The sequence below is a fragment of the Camelus ferus genome, chromosome 1 (genome assembly GCF_009834535.1).
Source record: "Camelus ferus isolate YT-003-E chromosome 1, BCGSAC_Cfer_1.0, whole genome shotgun sequence".
In the NCBI taxonomy this organism is placed as follows: Eukaryota; Metazoa; Chordata; class Mammalia; order Artiodactyla; family Camelidae; genus Camelus; species Camelus ferus.
The window spans coordinates 55,839,088-55,861,836 of record NC_045696.1 but is presented as its reverse complement, the minus strand read 5'-3'; the positions used below and the strand labels follow the sequence as shown (position 1 = coordinate 55,861,836).

At 37.5% G+C, this 22,749-nt stretch overlaps 1 protein-coding gene across 1 annotated transcript; it reads right to left on the bottom strand.

The window, feature by feature from the left end:
• Positions 1-1,123: 1,123 nt before the first annotated feature.
• TIMMDC1 (translocase of inner mitochondrial membrane domain containing 1) lies at positions 1,124-20,394 on the bottom strand. Its single transcript, XM_006190472.3, is given in 8 exon segments — positions 1,124-1,570; positions 3,712-3,822; positions 6,785-6,863; positions 13,749-13,816; positions 14,240-14,328; positions 17,321-17,371; positions 17,373-17,487; positions 19,871-20,394. Coding segments are annotated over 8 exon segments (858 nt in total). The 5' UTR covers positions 20,065-20,394; the 3' UTR covers positions 1,124-1,419.
• Between the last annotated feature and the right edge of the window lie 2,355 nt (positions 20,395-22,749).

Here is a 22,749-nt window from a genome sequence, read left to right as displayed (position 1 = left end):
TTATATTTTACTTTCATTCTGACATTTTTGTGATATGAATAATTTTACAACCAACCATCAGATTTTTTAATTTGTAGCTGAAGGATTTAATCTATATGTGAATAAAACAATAAACAGATTGACTAATTGCCAATCTGTCAGCAATTTATGAATGGGATGCTTTGTGGAGTGTGGCAATAATACGTAAATCATGGTGAAACATACTAGCACAAAGGTTTTCATATCCTTTTTGTTGTTTTGGGGAAGTAGGGGGAAGTATTAGGGTTTTTATTTTAGAGGAAGTACCGGGGATTTGAACCCAGGACCTCATGTATGCTAAGCGTGCACTCTACCACTGAGCTAGATTCTCCCTGCCAGTTCTCATATCCTTTTAACTGCTGATACGTGTTATCAGATGATGCCCTGTGTCCCACGGCATTGCACTATGCTTTACACACATCATTTCATTTAATGACCATTCTGAGGCAGATGCTGTCTCAATTGACAAACGAGAAAACTTGAGATTCAAAGTCAAATGGCTCTGCTGTAGGTCACCTGGCTGTGAAGCCACAGGGCTGACATTCCAGGACAGTGGTTCTGCCTCCAGAGCCCACAGTTTTAGCCACTACTCCAGGCTGCTTCCCAAACACTGCTCATGTGAACAACAGTATTTTCAGAGTAGGAACTAAGAGACTAACCCCAAACAAAGCACGAGCAGTTTTTCCCTCAGGACACCTTATTCAGTCATTTCAATGTTACCATCTGCAGGGCAGCCTCCTCTGGGCAGCAAGCTCCCGGAGTGCAGAGACTGGGTATCTATTCTGAGTCACTCTTGCATGCTACAGCAGAGATACTTGGTCTGCAATACTGACAGAGGAAACAAGGTCTGAGTGTTTCTTTAATAATGTTTACCTACTTCCTTTTTGTTAAGTTTTATTTTCTTTCAAATGGCATAGAAACCATCTTTGATTTTTATTAAAAAAAAACTACTATACAATTAGGCCCTTACTGTTTCTAGGACCAAGGGCACAAGAGTTTCACTTGCCATTTGCCTTACCTGGTTCTTTCCTTTCCTCCTCCTAGTCATCCCTACAGTACCCTTTTGGAGGACAACAGGAATAAATTTACAACCGTAGAATTCAACTGTGATCTTCTGGGAGATTTTAAATTTACTGTTGAAACACTCAGGGAAGGAGATCTATACTGATCAATCAATACAATGTCAAATATATAGATATAAATATGTATTTAAATTTAAGGAAGAGTAAAGCAAGAGTATAATAGTCCAACTCTTGGTTAAAAAGAAAAAGGTAAAAGCACGGCATTGCCACTCCAGATGCCAGTGCTTACATCTGTCAGCAGCCCGACCAGCTGGTATTCAAAGGACATGGCAACATAGCTCCCTTCAACTCTCCAATGAGTTTTAACTCCAGAGCATTTTTAGTCCTTGTCTTGCTTATTTGTCGAAGAAGGGTTTCGAGGAAGATTTAGCAGTGCTTCAATTTTCTTAGCATCATCCTTGGGTTGATTTTTCTGTAAACTACTTTCAATTTCTTCAGGGAGGAGCTCAGTAAATTGTATTCTGGCTTTCCTGTAATCAAAGAATGAAAAGTATGTATCAAGTACTGCTCCATTTCTTTAGTTCTTAGAGAGTTTATTTTTTAAGATAGTATTTATCTCATTCTCTCCTACAACTTATTAGCAAACACTGCTCCTTACACTTTAAATACAATGACTTTCTTCTCTCTCCCAATCTATTCCACTCACAAGCCAACTAAGATTCTTACATTACCAAAATGGACATTGCTGGGGCAGCAGCTCTGATCCTGAAGATATTCCGGAGCTCTCTGAGATGACACCCTGAACTAAGGTGTGAGCCTTGAAACAAGACTGTCCTTTTGTCCTCAGGCCCCAGGGCCCAGGGAAATCCCCCACCACTCTGTTAAACTCTGTTGACAGACTTTGTAGGACATGCACAAAGGTTGTAACATTGAAAATCTCGGTACAGAAGTCAGATAGGACAACACTACAGATGTATGTTTACTAGGAGTTAAAATCAATTTCCAAATCAGTTCTTTTTCCAAGTCAAGTATTATTGTCTTTCTTTCTTTAAGTGGTTATCAGGGTCACCTATGACTTTCTTCTCAACTCTTCAGAGCCAGATTTGACCATTTCTTTTTCCATATCTCTACAGTCAGTGTTCTATATTTTCTCCTCACTAAGGCAACTTTTTAGATTCTCATTTTGATTTCTCTATACTGTAGTTATTTTCAAGCAAAGAAGCAGACATATAAAAAGTTCTTTATTTACTAACTCTCCTCAGAATTCCACATAAATTTAAATAACCTATATACTTTTGACACTATTTTCTTCTGCCAAAATATTCTTCCATTTCTATAGTTCAAGTTATTGTTTTTACCCATTCTTGAGGCTTTCCATTGCTAGTTAAGTGACTTCTCTAGTTTGTTTTTTTTTTTTGGTTTTCTTTTTCCTGATTGGAATACAATTATTATTTGTTCATATTTTTCCAAATGTCAATTTTCTATAACTTCCTATATCAGATTCAAATAACCAATATACTTTCCTTACACCTTTCCAATTCCTTTCTCAAAGCTTCCTTTTTAAAAAAGAAGTCTTATGACACCTAAAGAATTAGAAATAAGCTAATGCTTTCAGGCTTTTAATTCTCCATAATATCAAATTTTATGCTGGCATTCAGAATTTCAAGTGCTTTATCCTAGAACCTAGACAGCTGCATATCTCACTCACTCTCTTACTATGGAGAAGAGGAAGGTGTGAAACAAACATATGTTGAATATTGTGGTGTGATTCTGCCTTTTGAACAGCTGAGGGCTTAAAGTCAAGGAAAACATCTAAGGTTATAAAATTAATTAATAGTCTAGCTGGGATGTAAGCTTTGTTTTCAAGGTTTCATTGGCTCCAAAATCAATGCTCTTTCTTCTATAGCACCTAAGTCCTTGGACAAGAGGTATTCAGATACTAAGAATTTTCGTGTATGTGTGTATGTATGTGTTTAGCACAAACGGAAGTTTCAAGTAAAAACATGGGAAAAAGAAGACCACTTATCTATTCAACTATCAAAGCAGCAGTAGCAGCAGATGTCATCTTAGCGGCCAGAAAGCAGAACTATGAGAATCATTTGTACCAAAGCACTAGATGACAGCCTATTATGATGCTCTTACAAAGAAGTAGCACGAAGTCCGCTATCACTGGACCTCAGAGAGTGACTAGATGAACAGGTGACAGTTTACATCCTTCTCAGTGGCATCCAGTCCATGAACAGCCACTGTATCTGCTGAATTCCTGTGCATCCACATCAAGAAGTAGAATCTTTGAATGTGGAGGCCTTACATGCTCTGTAGTGTTCATAGATGTGTGTGTAAACAAGGAGATCATCTTTAAATAAAGGCAAGTAAAGGAAATTTATTTCCTATGCAACCGAGAACATAGGAAAAGAAAAAATAGGCAACTAAATGAGATTTACAACATTTTAACTTTTAAAAGAAATGTATCTAAGGAAAGATTCTCAGTGTCTTTCATTGTTCCATTCTCCTTAATTAAAAAGATTAAAAGACCAGGGTGGGTACAAGCTGAAGGTAAAAAGAAACTCTTCTTTGAATTGAGTGGCAATTTACAGTCCTTAGTTTCAGAGAGCACCATAGCCTGCAGATAGGGAAGTCAGAAACCCTGATCCTAATGTGTGCTCCTTACCGCTCTTCCAGTTTCAGCTCCTGGAGTGCTTTTCGATCCTTCTGTCTTCTCTCCTGAACTGTCTCACCACAGTACTTCTGAAGTGCCATCAACAGGCTTCCTATAGGAGTGCTGAGGGGGAGGCGGAGGGAATGCTTAGGAGAAAGAGCCATTAGACCATGCAACACGTTGAGTGTTTCTGCTAAGGCACAAGCAACACCAACTGAGCCACCTGCTCACTGACATATACAGGAACATCTGACAATTAAAGTGTCCTGGTCAAATAAAAAATATTAAGGTAATTTCCTTCCTGGTCTGAATAAAAGAAAAAACAATCATCGCAACTTCCTAAAATTAACTGGTATAAAAACAAAAGGTCTATAAACTGGCTGTTTTTCATCACGAATGATAAATAAAGTGGGAAAAATATATTTATGACAAGTTCCAATAAGCAGCTTTATACTGAAGGTTTCTTAGAAGTGAAATTAATATCAGGAATGGTTATCAGATCCCCTTAAGGGGCAAGAAATGTGGAAGGCATTTTTGGTTGTGGGAAGGATGGTACTGGCTTTTAGGGGTGGAGCTGCCAAAACATCCTAAAATTCAAGAGTCTGGCACAACTAACCTCAACCCCGAATGCTCACCGAAAAACTGATTTAGATAACAATCAGGACAGTAATAAAGAGGGTTTGGTCCGTGTTTTCAAAGAGAAGGAGTTTTTGACTCTGATATAAATTAAGTTGTAACCACATTTTTAAAACTGTTTTTGCTAGGTAGAGATATTCATCAATGATGAATGCATAAAGGAAATGTGGTATATACAGTGGACTATTATGCAGCTCTAAAAAGGGACACCCTGTCACATGCTACAATGTGGATGAACCTCAAGGGCAGTATGCTAAGGAAACAGACCAGTTATAAAGGGATAAATATTGTATGAGTCCATTCATATGAAGTACATAGTAGTCAAAATCACAGAAACAGAAAGTAGAAAGGTGGCTGCCAAAGGATGTGTGGTGGGGGAAGGGAGAATTAGTGTTTAATGGGGACAGTTTCAGTTTTGCAAGATGAAAAAGTTCTAGAGATCTGTTGCACAACGTGAATATAGTTAACACTACTGAACTGTACACTTAAAAGTGGTTAAGATGGTAATTTTTATGTTAGGCTTTTTTTTAACCACAATAAAAAAATTATTTTGTGGCTAATTCAATAATTTTTCCCTTCAAACCAAGCTAGTATATTAACAACACAACAAAAATAAGGTCAGCAATAGGTTGTAACATGCTGAATTTCAAAACAATTTTTAATTTAAAAAAATCCATAAAGCTTTATTGTTTCCTCCCCAAAAGGGGATATAAAAAGGGATGTTTTACAACCACCTTTATAATAACTGATTCCAACAGGGATCATCAATGGGTCATTAAAACCACTAGAAGAAAGATAGCCAGACAGTGGGCTGTTCACACAGTCTTACCCCACAGATTGCTTATTAACCACAATGGGAAAAAGATATTGCAGTGGAGAAATTTAGTAGATACCAAACATGGTAGGCAGAATTCTAAAATGGTCCCCTGAAATTTCCTGTCCTAATTTCTCAACTATGAATACAGTATTATGCCTGTGATTATATTATGTTACACAGCAAAACGAATTTTACAGATGGAATTAAGGTTACTGATCAGTTGAATCTGAGCCAATCAAAAAGGAGATTATCTGGGTGAACCCTTTAAAAGCAGTTTTCTCCAGTTGGTGGCAGAATAGAAGTCAGAGAGATTAAAAGTATGAGAGGGATTCAACATGCTGGTTGCTGGTTTGAACACGAAGCGGGCACTGTGGGAAGGAATGTGGATGCGTCTAGGAACAGGGTGGTGCCTGGCTGACAGCAAGCCAGGAAATGAGGACTTCAGACCTACAGCCACAAAGGTTTCTGTCAACAAGTTGAACTTTATGAAAACAAATTCTTCCTGCAGAGCCACCAGTTTAAGAGCCTGTGTGGCCAACACTTTGATTTTGGTCTCTGAAATCCTGAGCAGAGAACCCATCTGAGCCTACCCAGGCTTCTGACCTACAGAAAAGTGATATAATAAGTGGGTGGTGTTTCGAGCTGCTGAATTTGTGGTTATACAGCAACAGAAAACTGACACACCAGGTTAGCATCACTTACAATGGGTGACATAATATGTCTCTTGATGTGATACAATGAGAAGGATACAACTTCACCTCTGTTGTGTTCCTCATGAAAATATTCGACTTAAATCTAATCATGAAGGGATAATCAAGTAAAATTGAGAAATATTCTTGGGGAAATAAAGGCAGTGGAACCATTCTAACTTAAGGGAATCTAAAGAGACATGATGACAAAATGCAAGAAACAATTAGATCTTGGATTTTTAAAAATTATATATGTATTATTATAACTGAGGAATTTTGAATTTGGACCCTATCTTAGATAGTACTGAATCAATGCCAAATTATTTATTATGATAACTGTTCTGTGATATCATTGGAGAATGTTCTTCATCCTGGGAGATATATGCTGATGTATTTAGAGCTGAAGAATTATGAGGTCTCAAATGGTTTGGAAAAAAAAAAAAGAAAAAGAAATCTACACACATCCCACACATATACAGAGAGAGAAAACAAATATGGAAAAATGTTAACAATTGGTGAATCTAAGTGAAGGGTACTAATTCAACTTTTCTACAGGTTTGAAATTTTTCAAAGTAAAAATTGGAGAAGAAAATTCTTAAAGTTTATTAAACTAAACAAATAAAACCTAACTGAAAAATTCTTACAGAATGTGCTCTTTAACTGTTTCTTATTTTTTTTTCCTGCCCCTTATAATATCTTTGTTCAAACCTCAAATAGTTTCAGGTGTTAGTGATATTTAAACAGTTTTTACCTGGTGAAAACTCCAAGTCAACAATTAGGGTAGAATCAGAATTAGATAGTCAAAGCTACTGCCAATACAAGACTAGAGACCTTTTATAGGCCCTAAGGATTAAATTTGTTCTTTAGAAATGATGAGACTTTTAACAGGCAAGGCATGAATAAAAGTTATGTTAATTTAGAATCAAACCACGTTAACACTTACCCTAACAAGGCTCCAATTACACCACCAGCTACCAGGCCATGCAGGCCTAAGTTTATTCTAAAAAGACTTCCTGTGACAGCTATTTTAAAAGAAACAAACAAAATGCAATATTAAATCATCTTTTAACACTAGAGTTCCATTTAAAAATATCCCCTCTATAAAAAGGGCATAAACCTCTAAATAAGCTTTCTGAACCCAACATAAATATACCACCACAACCTAGCATTTCCTGAATCTAAAGTACAGTTACAGCCAGCTTCTTATCCACTCTGCAGGTTCAAAGGAAGAAATGGTCCTTTTACAAACTGAATTGCTCAATCTGTTCCACGGACCTAACCTCTTGTTATTCTGCTTCATTTTTGCCAACCTCACCTTAAAAGTCTATTATTTCTTCACTTTCACCTCTTTCATTTCTTCCCTTCTCTAAGGAAAGCGTTCCCCAAATAAATAACACCTTCACCAGCCCCTGCAGTTTATGCCTTCCCCCAGCCTTCCCCTGTCTGTACAGCTACCCTACACCTCTGGAGCAGGCCTGTGAGTGGGCAGTTGGCCTACAACGCCATCTGGTGGCCGGGGCACAGGCCGACTTTCCTTCTCACTAAGATTGAACACTCAAGATGTCCATTCGTTTTCCTCTTTCAACATGTACAACACAACTAATGCCATTCCAGGTGGTAACATTTTTAAAAATTAACATTTGAGGTTTATTCCTTATTTAAGTACTACAGATTCATTTCAGTCTTCTCTTCCAAACCAAATATTTCTAAAAACCTATTAGCCAAAATCTGGAACACTGACAACCCCACCAAATGCTGGATGAGGATATAGAGCAACAAAAACTTGCATTCCTTCCGGGTGAGAATGCAAAATGGTGTCTCTACTTTAGAAGACTGGTGGTTTCTTATAAAACTAAACATAGTCTTACTGCACCATCCAGCAATGACACAAAAGAGTTGAAAACTTACGTACACACAAAAACCTGAACACAGATGTTTACAGCAGTTGTGCTCATAACTGTCAAAACTTGGAAGCAACCAAAATGTCCTTCAATAGGTGATGGGTAAATAAATTGTTGTACATCCAGGCAATAGATTATTCAGTGCTAAACAGAAATGAGCTATCAAATCATGAAAAGACATGGAGGAAACTTACATGCATATTATTAAGTAAAAGAAGCCAATCTGAAAAAGCTACATACTGTATGATTCCAACTATATAACATTCTGGAAAAAACAAAACTATGGAGATAATAAAAAGATCAACGGTTGCAGGGGCTGAGGGTGGGAGATGGAGATCAGTGGGCAGAGCAGATTTTTTAGGGCAGAGAAAACACTTTTTGTGATACCATAATGGTGGATACATGTCATCATGCACTTGCCCAAACCCATAGAATGTAAAACAACGTGTGAACCATAAAGTAAACTATGGACTTTGGGTGATGATGTATCAATACAGGTTCTTCAATTGTAATACACATACCACTCTGGTGCGGCATATTAACAGTGAGAGAGACTGTGTATGTAGGGGGGAAGAAGTATACGTCAATTCTTTGTATCTTCTGCTCAATTTTGCTGTGAATCTAAAACTGCTTTAAAAAACAGTCAATTAAAAAGGGGGAGGAGGGTGAGTAGTGGGGTTTAGAAGCTGCCAGAGGCCACACATCAAAAATGGAGTCAGATTATTACACAGGATCATACTATCTGTGAACAAAGACAGTTTACTTCTTTTTTAATCTGGATTTTTTTTATTTTTCTTGCCTGAATGCACTGCCTAAAGTCTCCAGTATAATGGACACAAGTGTATTCACCTATGTGTCTTGTTCTCAATCTTAAGGAAAAATCAGTCTTCCACCATTAAATATGGTGTTAGCTGTTCGTCACAGATGATCTTTATCAGGTTAAAGATCTCTTTTAATCCTAGTCTGTGGAGAGTTTTTATCATGAACTTTGGATTTCTTGTCAAACGCATCTTGTCAAATGCACTTTGAATTCTTTAAAGAAGTTCCACTTGGTCATGGTGTATAATCCTTATTTGTTGCTGGATTTTGTTTTACTAACATTTTGTTAAGGCTTTTTGTGTATATGCTTTTGAGGGGCATTGATCTGTAGTTTTTTTTTGCTATCTTTATCTGGCTTTGGTACCAGGATAATACTAGTCTAATAGAATGAGCTGGGGAGTGTTCCCTCTTCCTCTATTTTCTGGAAGAGTTTGTGAAAGACTTCCTAAATAGCCAGGGAAGCCATCTGGTCCTGGGCTTTTCTTTGTGAAAAGATTTTAAACTAAGTATTGAGTTTATTAATTTGTTACAGGGCTATCCAGATTTTCTACTTTTTCTTTTGTAAATTTTGGTGATTTGTGTCTTTTTTTTCCTTCCTTGTTCACTCTTGCTAAAGGATTGTCTGTTTTGTTGCTCTTTTCAAAGAACTTTTGGTTTCATAGATACTCCCTACTGTTTTTCTTTTGATTTCATTGACTGTCATTCTAATTCTACTAACTTCCTTCTGTCTGCTTATTTTAGGTTTATTTTTTGCTCTTCAATTTTCCAGTTTTTAAAGTGAGAGCTTATTCATTTGAGGCCTTTCTTTTAATTTGACTGCATCTCATAAATTTTAATATAATGTGCTTTCATTTTCATTCAGTTCAAAATACTTCAAATTTACCTTGTGATTTCCTCTTTGGTTTATGGGTTATTTATGAATGCATTGTTTAATTTTCAAATACTTGTGGATTTCCCAATTAAAAAAAAATTCCATTGATGTCAGAGGTCATACTTCGTGTGATTTCAATCCTTTTAAGTGTATTGAGACTTGTTTTATAGCCTTGCATATGCTTGAGCTTAGAAAGTGTCCCCTGTGCACTTGAAAAGAATGAGAATTCTGCTGTTGCTAGGTGGAGTGTTCTAGAGATGCTATTACATCACATAGGGTGATAGTGTTGTTCACATCTTCTATATGCTTGTTGATTCTCCCTCTAGTTGTTTTACCCATTATTAAAAGTGGAATATTAAACCACTGTGATTGAGTTGTCTATTTCTCCTCTCTTCAAAGTGTGTGCTTCCTGTATTTTGGAGCTGTTAGATAAATATGTTTACATATGTTATATCTTCTTGGTGGATTTTCCCTCTTAACATTATAAAATGTCCTTCATCTCTAGCACTTTTGTCTTAAAGTCTATTTTGTCTGATACTAGTATAGTCACTCAAGCTCTTTCTCACCGTTTGCATAGTGTATCTTTTTTGATATTTTTACTGTCAACTTATTTGGTTCTTCAAACCTAAAATATGTCTCTTGCAGACAGCATAGTTGGATCCTTTTTAAAATTCAGTTGGACAATCTCTATTGATTGGAATGCTTAATCCATTCATATTTTAATGCTATTACTGATATAGTTAGATTTAGATCTGCCATTTTGCTATTTGTTTTCTACATCTTCTCCAATTCCCTTTTGACCTTGTTACTACTTTCAAAAGTTACTTTCTTATTATGTGCTTTAGGGATTATACGATATACCTTACAACAGTCTACTTCAGATCAGTACTAATTTAATTCCAGTTAAATGTAGAAACATGGTTCTAATACAGCTCAACTCCTCTCCCATTTTTGTGCTATTATTGCCATTTGTTATGCATATACATTTAAAAACAACAGTAGAATATTATTACTTTACACAACCATATAAATTTTAAAGATGTTAAGGGGAAAAACAACTAAGAAAAGGGGAAACAACAGATTTACAAAGTCTTTTATATTAACCTATGTATTTACTATTTCTAGTACTTTTCATGTCTTCCTGTGGAGCCAAGTTACTATTTGATGTCACTTCATTGCTCCAACAGAAGCCCATTCCTTCCCTCTCTTTTGTGCTATTAATGTAATATATAGCTTTAAATAGTACATGGCCAACACTTCAATTGCATTATTTTATGTAAATATCTTTCAGATCAGTTAAGAAAATATGTATTTATACTGCCTTCAATAATTACATAATCATCTTCATCAAAACTCTTCATGTAGACTCAAGTTACTATCTGATATAACTTTTCAGCCTGAAGAACTTCAGTGTTTTTGGAAAGCAAGTCTGTTGGCAACAAAGCCTCTTTCATCATCTGCCAATGTCTTTATTTTTGCCTTCAATTTTGTAGGATGGTTTGCTAGATACAGAATTACTGGTTGATAGCTTATTCTTTTCAGCACTTTGTCACTCTACCGCCTTCTGTCTTCTAGCATTCTGTTAAGAAGTCAGCTGTGAATCTTACTGGGCATTTCTGTGTAAGTTGTTTTTGTCTTGCTGCTTTCATGATTCTTCTCTACCTTTCAACAGTGTAACTATTATATGTCTAGGTGTGAATCTCTTCATGTTTATTCTTCTTGGAGTTTGTTGAGATTCTTGGGTATGTAGATTAATGTTTTTCATCAAATTTGGGAAGTTTGCGGCCATAATTTCTTAAAATACTTTTTCTTCCCTCTTCATCACACGTGTTAATATTCTTGACTGTGTCCCACAGATCTCTGAGGCTCTGTTCACTTGTCTTCATTTTTAAAAATTCTGTCCTTTGTAAAAGATAATCTACATTGATCTATCTTCAAGTTCACCAATTCTCTTATGCTATCTCAAATCAGCTGTTGAGTGCCTCTTCTCTAATGAATTTTAAATTTCCATTATTGTATTTAACTCCGTAATTTTCATTTGATTCTTTTAAAAATAATTTCCATCTTCATTGATATTTTCTATATAATAGTCATCACACTTTGATTTTATTCTTTTAAAATAGCTTGAAGTCTCCTGTTATATCCAATAGATAGCCCTTGACGCAGACATACCCAATAACTGCTTTTAAAAAAATTCCCTGTTTTTGCATGTCATGTGATATTTTTGTTGTTTTTGAAAACTGGGACTTTTAGGTATTAAATTATAACAACCCAAGTTGGAACATCGCCCTACCCAGGGGCATGGCTGTGGTTCTGTTTATGTAATGATTTGCCAGAGTGCAGCCACTATTACTTCTGCTCAGTTTTTATTTTTATGTTTGGCATCCTAGGAGTCACACTGCTTAGTAGTCAGCTAATGATTTGTCAAAGGTTGTATTAAGCCAGAAGGCTGCTACCCTCTCTTAGTGGATCTGTCTGTGGCTTGAAGAATGCACTCAAGCTTTAAGCAGTTTATAAATCCTTTCCAGCTTTTACTTTCTGTGTTCATGAGGCCTCACAATTAACCAAAGATAAGTAGCTTGCTAGGGCCCTCACCAGTCTCTCCTGAGTGTACTTACACATATGGGTAACTTTCCAGGGGGATTAGCAGGATCTTACTAAAGCCTTCTTTGGCTTTCTTATTCCCTGGAATCTCTATTAACACTTTGCCTCATCTGCAAGTCTATTGCTTCCCCAGACAATATCAAAACCTCAGGTTAGCTGTGTGATACTGTCCTTCCCTAACTGTTGACCCTAGGTATGGAATTTTACATGCTCCGCTCCAAATCAAATCAGCCACCTCAAACAGCAGAACTGTTGATCCTCTCAACCTGCCCTCCCCCTGCGGAACTTCTACATCATGGAGCTGGGGGCTAGGAGTGGTGAGCAGTCTCAGGCTGAAACACTACAGACTCCCACTGTTCTTACTGAGATGCAGTAGAAATTCTTGAATAAACGCTTCTTAATTTGTTGTGTGTCCTTGGTCAATTTCCAGAATTTTTAAATGGTTGTTTTTGATAATTTTTTCCAGTTTTATTGTTATTTTGGGGGGAGAGGATTTGCCAAGGTACTTACAAAGGCATTCTAGATGTCAAAAATACTTCTAGATGTCAAAAAATACATTGGTCCAGACCAGTGTCAAATAATAATGGTGAGGGGAGAGACATCCTTACCTGATTCTGACTTCAGGATAAATTACTTTAATGTTACACCATTAATTTTAATGTTGGTTGCTGGTTTGAGATAAAATACATATTCTATCAGATATATTTTTCTATTCTTATTTTACTATTATTTATATTCAATCAAGAAACCTTTATTCTATCCTGCTATGAATCAAACAATTGTGAAATAAAGGCAAACACTTTCTCTGAATTCAAGTAAGTTGTCTAGCAGGGAAGCAAAACAAGTAAACAACTACAATATACTGTGATAATTGCGCTGATAACACTATTTATAGTAAATAATGAGAACACAGGGGAAAGGGACCTAAGATAGGGAAATAGGGGCTAGGAGAACTCTTTAGGGAAAGCTGAGCCTGACAGATTGAAGTGAACCTTGAAAGACAGGTTAAATAAGGATCTGAACAAAATTAGTTGTGGAAGCAGGAAGGTGGGTTCAAGAAGAGACCAACATGTGTAAAGCAAGAATATGCTGGGTTTGAGAAACACAAGTAGATTCATAAGGCTCGGGCAAGAATGGTGCATGAGGTCAGGCCAAAAACTGACATTATAGTAATGGGAAACTGTGGAAGAATCTGAAGCAGAAAAATGTTATAATCTTGTTCGTATTTCAAAAAAGTAAGGTAACAGTAGTGATGAAGCAAACCAAGATTAGGAACAGGGAAGACCTGACAGCAGCAGTGGAAACAAAGAGGAGGTGAGAGAGTCCATATATATTTAAGGAATAAAATTAACAGAAGCAGAAGTTTGGAAAGGGGAAATAAAGGGCTGAACCACATAACTACTTGATTTCCAGTTTTGGAATTTAACAGGGCAGATTATAGAGAACATATAGCAGGAGCAAATGTGCAAGTTAGGGTACAAAGACAAGAGTTTGGTTTGGATAGCTTTTCTGTTTTGTCCACCAAATATACCCAGGACCAAGCACAATACTCTCCATACATTTTGCATGAATGTTAAAATTTGCATGAATGTTGAATGAGATGTGAGGACAAGCCAACTAAAGAATTCAGTAGCCATGACTTCTAAGTCTTTATGTATTACTGAAACCACATTTGAGATTGAAAAATGTAAATAAGAGCAAAAATGTCTTACCTCCTGCAATAACATAATGGCTTAGAGCATTTTTATTTCGGTACACATTTAGACCCGTGTTCACTGTGCTAAAAGAGGAGGAAAACATAAAATTTAAAGCATATTTCATTTACCTTCTTGACTCTTTCACTAAAGTGCTACTTATTATTAGTTTAGAAGAGCCTATTATGTCAATCCCTGGTGCTGGTCTAGGCTCCTTTGGTTCAGGTTACTGTAATATGCCAATTAGCAACAGAATGTAAAGAAGAGTTCAGCAGAATTCCCCTTACTTAGCAACCCTGTATCCATTTTAATACTAGTTGGTAAACCTCCATCCATGGATGCAAAACTACAACTGGACCAATCTTTTACACAAATAGATAACAGTTCTTGAGAAAAAAGTATTATGAACCACTTTCATATGGGCATTCGGTTTTCATAATTTCACTTGCTCAAAAGATGTGCTTCTAAAAGAATATCCAAGACTGTCTGTCACAATTCAGAGAACTTACTTGAATATAGTCACAAACACGGTAGTCCTCCAACTCCAGCGCCAGCCATACCGGATGAAGCCTCGCGTGGCAGCACGATGTGCAGATTGCTAAAGTGAATAAAAACGCGATGAGGTCCTGAGACACCTTGATATTTTCTTATTCTAAAACTGTGGCAGAGGAACGTCAGCTATGGATTAGGTAGGGACACCTAAACAGACAGAAACAAAAGAAAATCTCTAGACATATCATTCTTTGAGTACTGAGACTTAAGCAGAAGTACCATGTGCATCCGATCAGGAGGTGGAAAAGGAACTAACAAATGCCTATGTCAACCAAGTGATCCATCAATTATCAACTGAGACTCTAACAAACACCACAACAGACATAAAATCAGTATTAGACATACTTTTTTTCAAGTAATTGTGGGGAAAAGAAAAATACAAAATAAAGAAGAACTGAGTAAACAGTAAAGGGTAAGGATTAAGTCATACATACGTGCAGGAAAGGAAGAGAGGAAGAAAAAATCTTTACTGATCTTACTGATCACCTTCTAGGTAAAAGTTTTAACATATTACCTCATTTAATCGTTACATTTTTTTTCAAGCAGGTGTTTTAGTTTAGCTAAAGCAAAGAGAGGAAGTTTCTTACCAAGATCACTGAGGTAATAAGGAATAAAGCCAGAACTGGAAGTTAGGTTGTCTGCTTCCACAGCCCATTTTCACACGACCACCATAAAGCAAGTCATAATGTCATGAGGGTAAAGCCTAGATTTTTAAAGAATCTGATAGAATCCCTAAGAGTAGTCTTAACTACTACATGTATTGGATATTGGGCAAGTCAAAACCTCTCTGAAAGGTATCAGTGCAAACATATGGCTTTTAACAAATAGGTATGTAAATATTAAAAGATACATATATGTGCATTAATGTGTATAAATCACACACAGACACATACACATACACATTTTCTAACTCTACCTGCCTAGGGCCTAGAAGCAATGATACCCTAGTAGCAATGAACATACCCACTACCACATCTTGGTTTTTAAATACCATGTTAAAAGAAACCATAACTCCTTGGTGAAATAGGCTTATTCCAAGGCTGGTGCTTGAAAAGCAAGATATGAGCCAGGAACACCTTGCTGTGCCAAAAAGTAAAGGTGTGCTCAAAGAATAATAGGGACATATCGAAAGGACATAGGAGCTAATCTGAAGGGGCTCCAACACTCCAATTCCAGGCCAATTTGAGTATCAAAATAAATGATAATAATAATGGATTATAAAACTACAGAATAAAGTAAGAATCCATAAGACCACATTGAATAAATTATAAATAGATAAATGTATAAACAGAGGGAAAGTAAAGCTCTTCTTTATAGCAGAATACTAACCAATAAATGTAGACTGAATGATGGAATTAGAAAATGGCCATCTAGGGGGAGGGTATAGCTCAGTGGTAGAGCACATGCTGAGCATGTACGAGGTCATGGGTTCGTTCCCCAGTACCTCTGTTGAATAAAAAATGATGATAATAAATGAATAAAATGAATAAATATTACCTCCCCAAAAATAAATTAAAAAAAATGTTTAAAAATAAATAAATAAAAAGAGAGAAAATTGCCATCTGGCAACCACCACAGTAATAACTGTTCCAGGCAAGAATTAGCATTGAATGCTAAAAATAGAGGGTAGAAATCTGATGAAAAATAGGAGATTCCATAGTCTCAAAGTATCTAATAAGTATTCATTAGATACTTATTAACTACAAAGGTAAAAAATAGTAATTTTACAGGATAAATCTGGCAGGGACCATCTTAACTAAGTGACTACAGTAAGCATCAGCAGTACAAGAACAATTAGCTATCTTGTGCTTCTTACCCTTACTTACTGACAATACAACATCAATTCTAGGGTATTCCTGGGAAACATGTAAGTAAAATCTAATCACAGGAAAACATCAAACATCCAAATTGAGAGACATTATACAAAATAAATGGTCCATATTCTTAAAAAAAATAAATAAAAGAAAAAAAAATCAAAGTCATGAAACAAAGAACAAAGAACAACCGAAAAATTATTCTAGATTAAAGGAAAATGTCTAGAGAGGCATGACAGACAAATTCAACATCTGATCTAGTTTTAGGTGCTGGACAAGAAAAAAAAATTTTTAAGATTTATTTACTTTTAAAATAAATTGTGTTAGTAGGACAACTAGCAAAATTTACATAAAGTCCATAGATAATAGTCACCCATCAGTTTAATGTCCTGTTCTGCATAATTTTATTGTGGTTAGAGATGAAAATGTCCTTGTTTTTAGGAAATACATGCTGAAGCACTTATCGGGTCTATAACTTACTCCCAAGGAGGTTCACAAAAAAATAGTATGATGTATACAAAGAGAGAATGAGAAAGCAAATATGGTAAAATGTTAACATTTGGGAAATCTGATTGAAAGGTATACAGTAATTCTCTGTACGGGTGGCCCTTTGTATACTCCAATTTGGAATCTGAGGATATGGAACCATAGATATGGGTGGGGTTGGGGGGGAGGAAGGCTATGGTACTGTGCCTTTTTATAAAATGAACTTGAACATTTGCAGATTTTGGTATCTTTCAGGAGTCCTGGAACCAATCCCCCTTGGATACTAAGGAACACTGGTACTACTTCTGCAACCTTTAAGTCTCACACAATTTCAAAAAAAAAAAAAAAAAAAAAACCAAAACCCTCAAAAAACAAAGAATTCTGAGCTGTAAGTTCCTCACTAATTCAACAAAACTGATGTACAGATCTAAGATATAACAAATGGGTTGGCAGTCTATAAAGTGTAAAGCTCTAAGTGGTAATTATTGTTTCAGGTAATTATTGAGCTAGTGTACTACATGGAGGCTCCGTGAATAGGATAAATAAGTTATAGCTGAACCCTGATGATTTAGCAGGGGATTAGAAATATGTGTCAGACAGTAAGGCCATAGTGGTGATCTATTCTGATGATAAGAAAAGTGTGTTTCCTAAACCCTCCCAACCCTACCATCTAACTGGATGATTAAGTGTAAAGTGAACTGCTACAGAGGTGTGCCCTGTTAGAATACCAGTACGTACCACAGCATCAAGCTGGTTGTGGTAAATTTCTGCTTGGCTCTGCTCAACGTAGCAGCTGTTTAGCATGAATAAAAGCTGGTATCCCCCCATATGCCCAGCCAATGACACCTGCTGAAATTGCTGCCCTATAAATATCCTGAAGTTCTTTTGAAGTTCTCTGCTGTTCACTGAAACATCAAAAAGACAGTGTTGTTTGCAATTAGTTTATGGATACCACCTTCCAAGACAGTAGATCAAAATTATCCCAAACACTAACAGGATCACAATTTTCATGATGGGCAGAACCAGTTAAATCCTCTGATGAATTAAATAACTACATTACAAGTAGCTCAAATCTCAGCCAAACCTAATCTATGCTCTCAGAAATTAGGCTAGTGGTTATTCTTGGGAAGGTAGTAACAAGGAAGAGACACAAGGGGGAGCTGCTAGGATGCTGTTAACAGTCTCTTGGGGCTGGATACACAGAAGCCATCCACCAGTATACTTATGTACATTTTTCTAGATGCATACTATACTCCAATAAAAAAGGTTTTTTTTTTTAAAGGTGATTCTAATTGATGACTATTACAGCTCTACTATATCCCTGGAAACAGAAAGAATTTGTGAATTGGATGTAGAGATCAGTATTTCCCTTTTTGAATTTTTAGATAACTTTTGGAAATCACACAAACTTATGAGATTTTAGGACAATGTATGCAAGAATGAATTCCTAGATATAAAAAAAAAATCTAAAAGTTACCTTTCTGAATACTTAATTTTTATGTCAGCCCAGATAGGCCTACACAATACAATTAAAGAGCACTGAATGAGAAGCAGAGACCAACCTAAAAAAATAGGGAAAAGGTACCATTTCACTCAATCTATTACTCTCAAAATCGTAAGAAACAAGACCCTGTACTGGAGCTTTCAAGATATCCTCTGGAAATTGCTCTAACAAACAGCTAAGTTTGTTAAGTGTTAGGTTATTATGAACAATGGCCCTCCTGTGTAAGTAAACTACTAAATGTTAACTTTTTACATTACCAATTTGCTTTCTTCAGACATTGTACAAGTGTTTATCTGATTCTAATTACCAATAACAACCACGACATTTCTGAAATCAAAATCACTGAGTTGTTATAGTTCTTGCATATACAAGAGAGAAACCTAAATAAAATCTCTTAGGAAGCTAATTTCTATAACAATAGGAAAAAATGATACAATTTGAACTTTGTATTTTATCTTTTATAATGAATAATCAAAAACAACATTTACATGAAAACTGGTAGAACTCAGAAAAGAGAAAATGTAAAGGCTTAAGATTTAACAAGCCAGGAAATGCATATGATTTCCTCTTTTTCATCCTCTAAAAATTCCATGACATAGGTGACATTTTTCTCCATTTTATCAAGAGGCTCTAAGAAGTTACAAGATGGGCCCTAACAGCTAACGAATGGTGAAGAAACAGGGCACAGTGGTGGTAAGGACCTAGACTGTAAGTAACAACAATGGGGTTGTGGTTGTGGTTCTGTCATCCACTGCTAAGTGATCTGCAGCCAGATTAAATCGCTCTGAACCTTGGTTTCCTCACCCATAACAGGAGAGGATGAAAGTTACATTAAATTATCTTTCAAATTTCTTTCAGCTCCAACATTCTGTGATTTATAAAACTAATCAAAATAACCCTTTTCTGTTTTATACTACATAGGATTGTTCACAAGTACCTCAAGTAAATTTTAGACGGTCCAATGAGACAGGCAGCCTCATCTTTAAAATAAAGATGATGAAACCTAAATAAAGTAATTAAATACAATTCCACCAGCTACCTTGCTCCAACTATCTCAGCAACATAATAAAGCTTCAATGTTAATTTAACCACTTGATAACACAGTGTGTATATGGTAAAGTACTTAATAAAAGGGCCACCTCTTCACCAGTAAGTGATGAATGAAAAAATGATAAAATTATCCTGAGTTTTCCATTAAAGTTAATTCAATATAAAGGGCTATTTATCCTTTATTCTGAAACACCCTTACCTGTGAATCCAACTAATTACTTTCATAAAATGATGAGACAACAGTTGCTACTATTTTTTTTATATATTCAAAAATTGGCAGAATAAACATTTTACAACTCTCTGTTATCTCTCCAACTTCCATTTTAACAGCGGGGAGGAGGGCTACTGGTCATAAACCATCAAAATCTGGGATCAAATGAAATATGAAAAAGAACAATGGAATGAAGTCCTGCAGACGTGGGTTCCTGGGTCACTAAGTACCTTGGTCCAATTCTTCTAATCTGTAAAATCAGGAAATTACACTAAGACTATATTCTCTAAATATCCCTAAAAGCACTGACTTTCAATGAGTCTCACCCTTACTATCTAAAAACCGGCCTGTCATAAAACTACCAAATGGCAATGTTAGGATACAAACTTGGGAGTACAAATAATAGAACCCTTAATCCCATTTAAAAATAAATCACACCACCCGGGGGTCCTTCGCCTTAGATGACTCAGGTTGCAGGTCACCTCCTTCGTAATCCCTCCCCACAGACCGTAGGCACTTTTACTCTTTGACAAACAGCTCCCGGAGGCGGTCCCATCCAGATTCCGGGGTATGGGGCTCTTGGACATAGGAAGGCAGCTTCTGGTCCTCCACAACAGCCTTGGAATCGGCAGCCACGGCTTCAGCAGCAAAGACCCGAGGGAAAGGACCCAGCGCCCTGTAGATGAAGGTCTGTGGCGCCGGCGGCCGCGCCTCCATGGCCTCTCCCAACCTGCTGGCAGACACACACTTGGGCGCTCAGGGCCCCAAAGCCCCCTGGAGGCGCCGTGGGAGGAGAGAGGATAACTACAAGAATGAGTGGCCGGTTTCCCGTACACTAGGCCGTAGTGTTCGAGGCCACACCGCTTAGGCACACTTGCCCTCAGTGCCGGTCGTCACTGTAGAAGCCCTTGGACGCACGAGACAGGAAGTCCCGCCCCAACAAGGGTAAAGGCCAAGGGGCTGAACGAGGGCGGAGCCAGAGCCGAAAACACTTCCGGTAGGGGACAGGAGGAACCTTAGCGGTGCCCGCCCGCCGGAAGTGAGTTGGCGGCGAGCAGCTAAGGTCACCGCCGTCTGGCCCCGCCTCCGGCCCCGTTTCCCTGGGCATCCTGTGTCAGGCCGACTGGGGTCAGGCAGTTTCCACAGGCCAGAGGTAGTTCGTAGGCTGAAGTAGCTTAGCGTGTTTAAAACAACAGAAATCTCTTGTAGATTTAGAAACTGCAGTATTCAATACAAGCGGAGAACGGAAAGGAGAAGGCAACTTGCGCAAATGTAAGCCCAACCCACCTTGCCACAGCACGCGAAGCCTCCCGGACTGGGCGAAGTCCATTCTCGTGTCTAGAACGGACCGAGGCCATTGCAGATGCGTCTTGGTGCCACTTATCCCGAGATTTCCAGAACACTTTTGAAAAATCAGTTCTGCGTCTCACAATAAGAGCTTTACTTCCCTCAGTCCATATGCATACAGTTTCTCAAAAGGCAGGACTTCTGGAAATTCTACCAGTTGTTTGATAGTCCAGCAATAATTTCCCTTCACAACAGCCTCTACAAACATGCTTCAAGATAGTTTCTATCAAAATACACGCATTTAAAATATTCTCAGACTGGTTGGTGTAATTTCATTTAATGTTTGCTAGCAACCATAGTCACATTCTCTTTGCCAATGTCTACCCATCCTTTATTCCTTTCTAGGTGTAATTCAAAATTGTTACATTCTGTAGTGAGGCAAGAAGCCCCATAAACAGACCGGCAGGATCCTCAGGCAGGGACACTACTCTCCTGCCAGCACCATCCAGTTACCTGGCCCAGAAGCTCTATCTCACTTTTTGCCTTTGAAACGGCTTACTTACCCCTAAAATTCTATTGGTTCCCTGAGTTCACTTCTGATTGGTTATTTCCTTCACTCTTGATTGGTTATTTCTCTTACTCCTGATTGGTCCATTTCCCTCACTCCTGATTGGTTATTTCTTTCCCTCCTGATTGGTCCATTTCTAGGCTTGTTCCTAATTAGTCAACTTTTGTTATACCTTATTTGCATATGATGTTGCAAAGTGTAAACTGGCAGCCTATAAAAGCCTGTGTAAATCTACAGACAGGGTTCCAGAGCTTGGAGTGTTAACTCTTCTGGGCCCACTGGGGTAGTAAACCTGAGTTTTCCAACTCTTCAAGTGCTGCTTGGTCTCTCCCCCAGATCCAGGTTGCTGTCACAACTGAGCTGTAACACGTTTTTTCTGCAACAGTAGTAGGATACAGTAAATAGAGTTTTGGAATTTGATAGCTGGAATTCTGTACATAAGGCCCAGAGAAGTGACTGATAGAGTGACGAGCTGAGTAAGTCACGGTGCCAGGAAGATGGTGTCTGGGAGACAGGATTAGATGGCAGTTCCCATTACAGCAGTTACTACATTGCATCACGATTTCCTATTTGCTTTGTGTCTCAGTAGCTTAACTTTGAGGTCAGAGACTATGTCTATTCATTTCTGTATCTCCATTACCTACAGTGGCTGGCACATAGGTTGTTGAATGATCCTCTGACTCCCCTGGCTTACTTTAATTTTTTTTTTTTTTTTTTTTTGGCAGGGGGAGGGAGGTAATTAGGCTATTTATTTATTATTCATTTTCAGACAGGTACTGGGGATTGAACCCGGGACCTTGTGCATACTAAGCATACCCTCTACCACTTGAGCTATACCCTCCCTGCCACCTTCTTTTCCCACAACGGAAATACTCTCCCCTCCTCTGTGGTCTGCTTCTTTGAAGGGGCTCAGAGAAACACTAAACCAAAAGATGTGTGATTCACTTGGACCACTCTGTTTCACATACAGCTCACTCCTCCGCAGGATGTGCGTTTGCCACCAAAGTAAAGGCATCAGGGAAAAATTTCAGTGCAGTCACCACACTGTGCCTGGAACCACCATTATTCTACCTTCAGACCTTTTGCTGAGTTCTGCTCATAGAACCCAATAGCTTCTTCCTTCGTCATGAATTTTCTCCCAGGTGTTAGAAGGTTCCCTTTCCCTGCTAGGTTCATCAGGTACTGCCCTTGCTACATCTATTACACTTTATTATACTATATATGTCATAAACTGTTACCACAGGTAGGTAGAATGAATTTTGAGAGCTCCAAGGACCACTTCATGTACCCATCTCTCAAAGTGTAACTCAGTTTTCACCTCCATGAAGTTTCCATCTGCACCAGATATAAATTTCTTCTTCCTCTAACCTTCAAATTCACATTGTCTTTATAAATAATTGTACTTCTGATTAAGGCCTCCTATCTCCTTAATCACCCTCTGCCTATGAAGCCTCTCTTATTGTTGTTTACTTTATCATCTCAAATAGAGAGCTCTTTCATGCTAGCGAGCCTGTTGTAAACGTTTTTTTTTCTCCTACTGTTTGTGT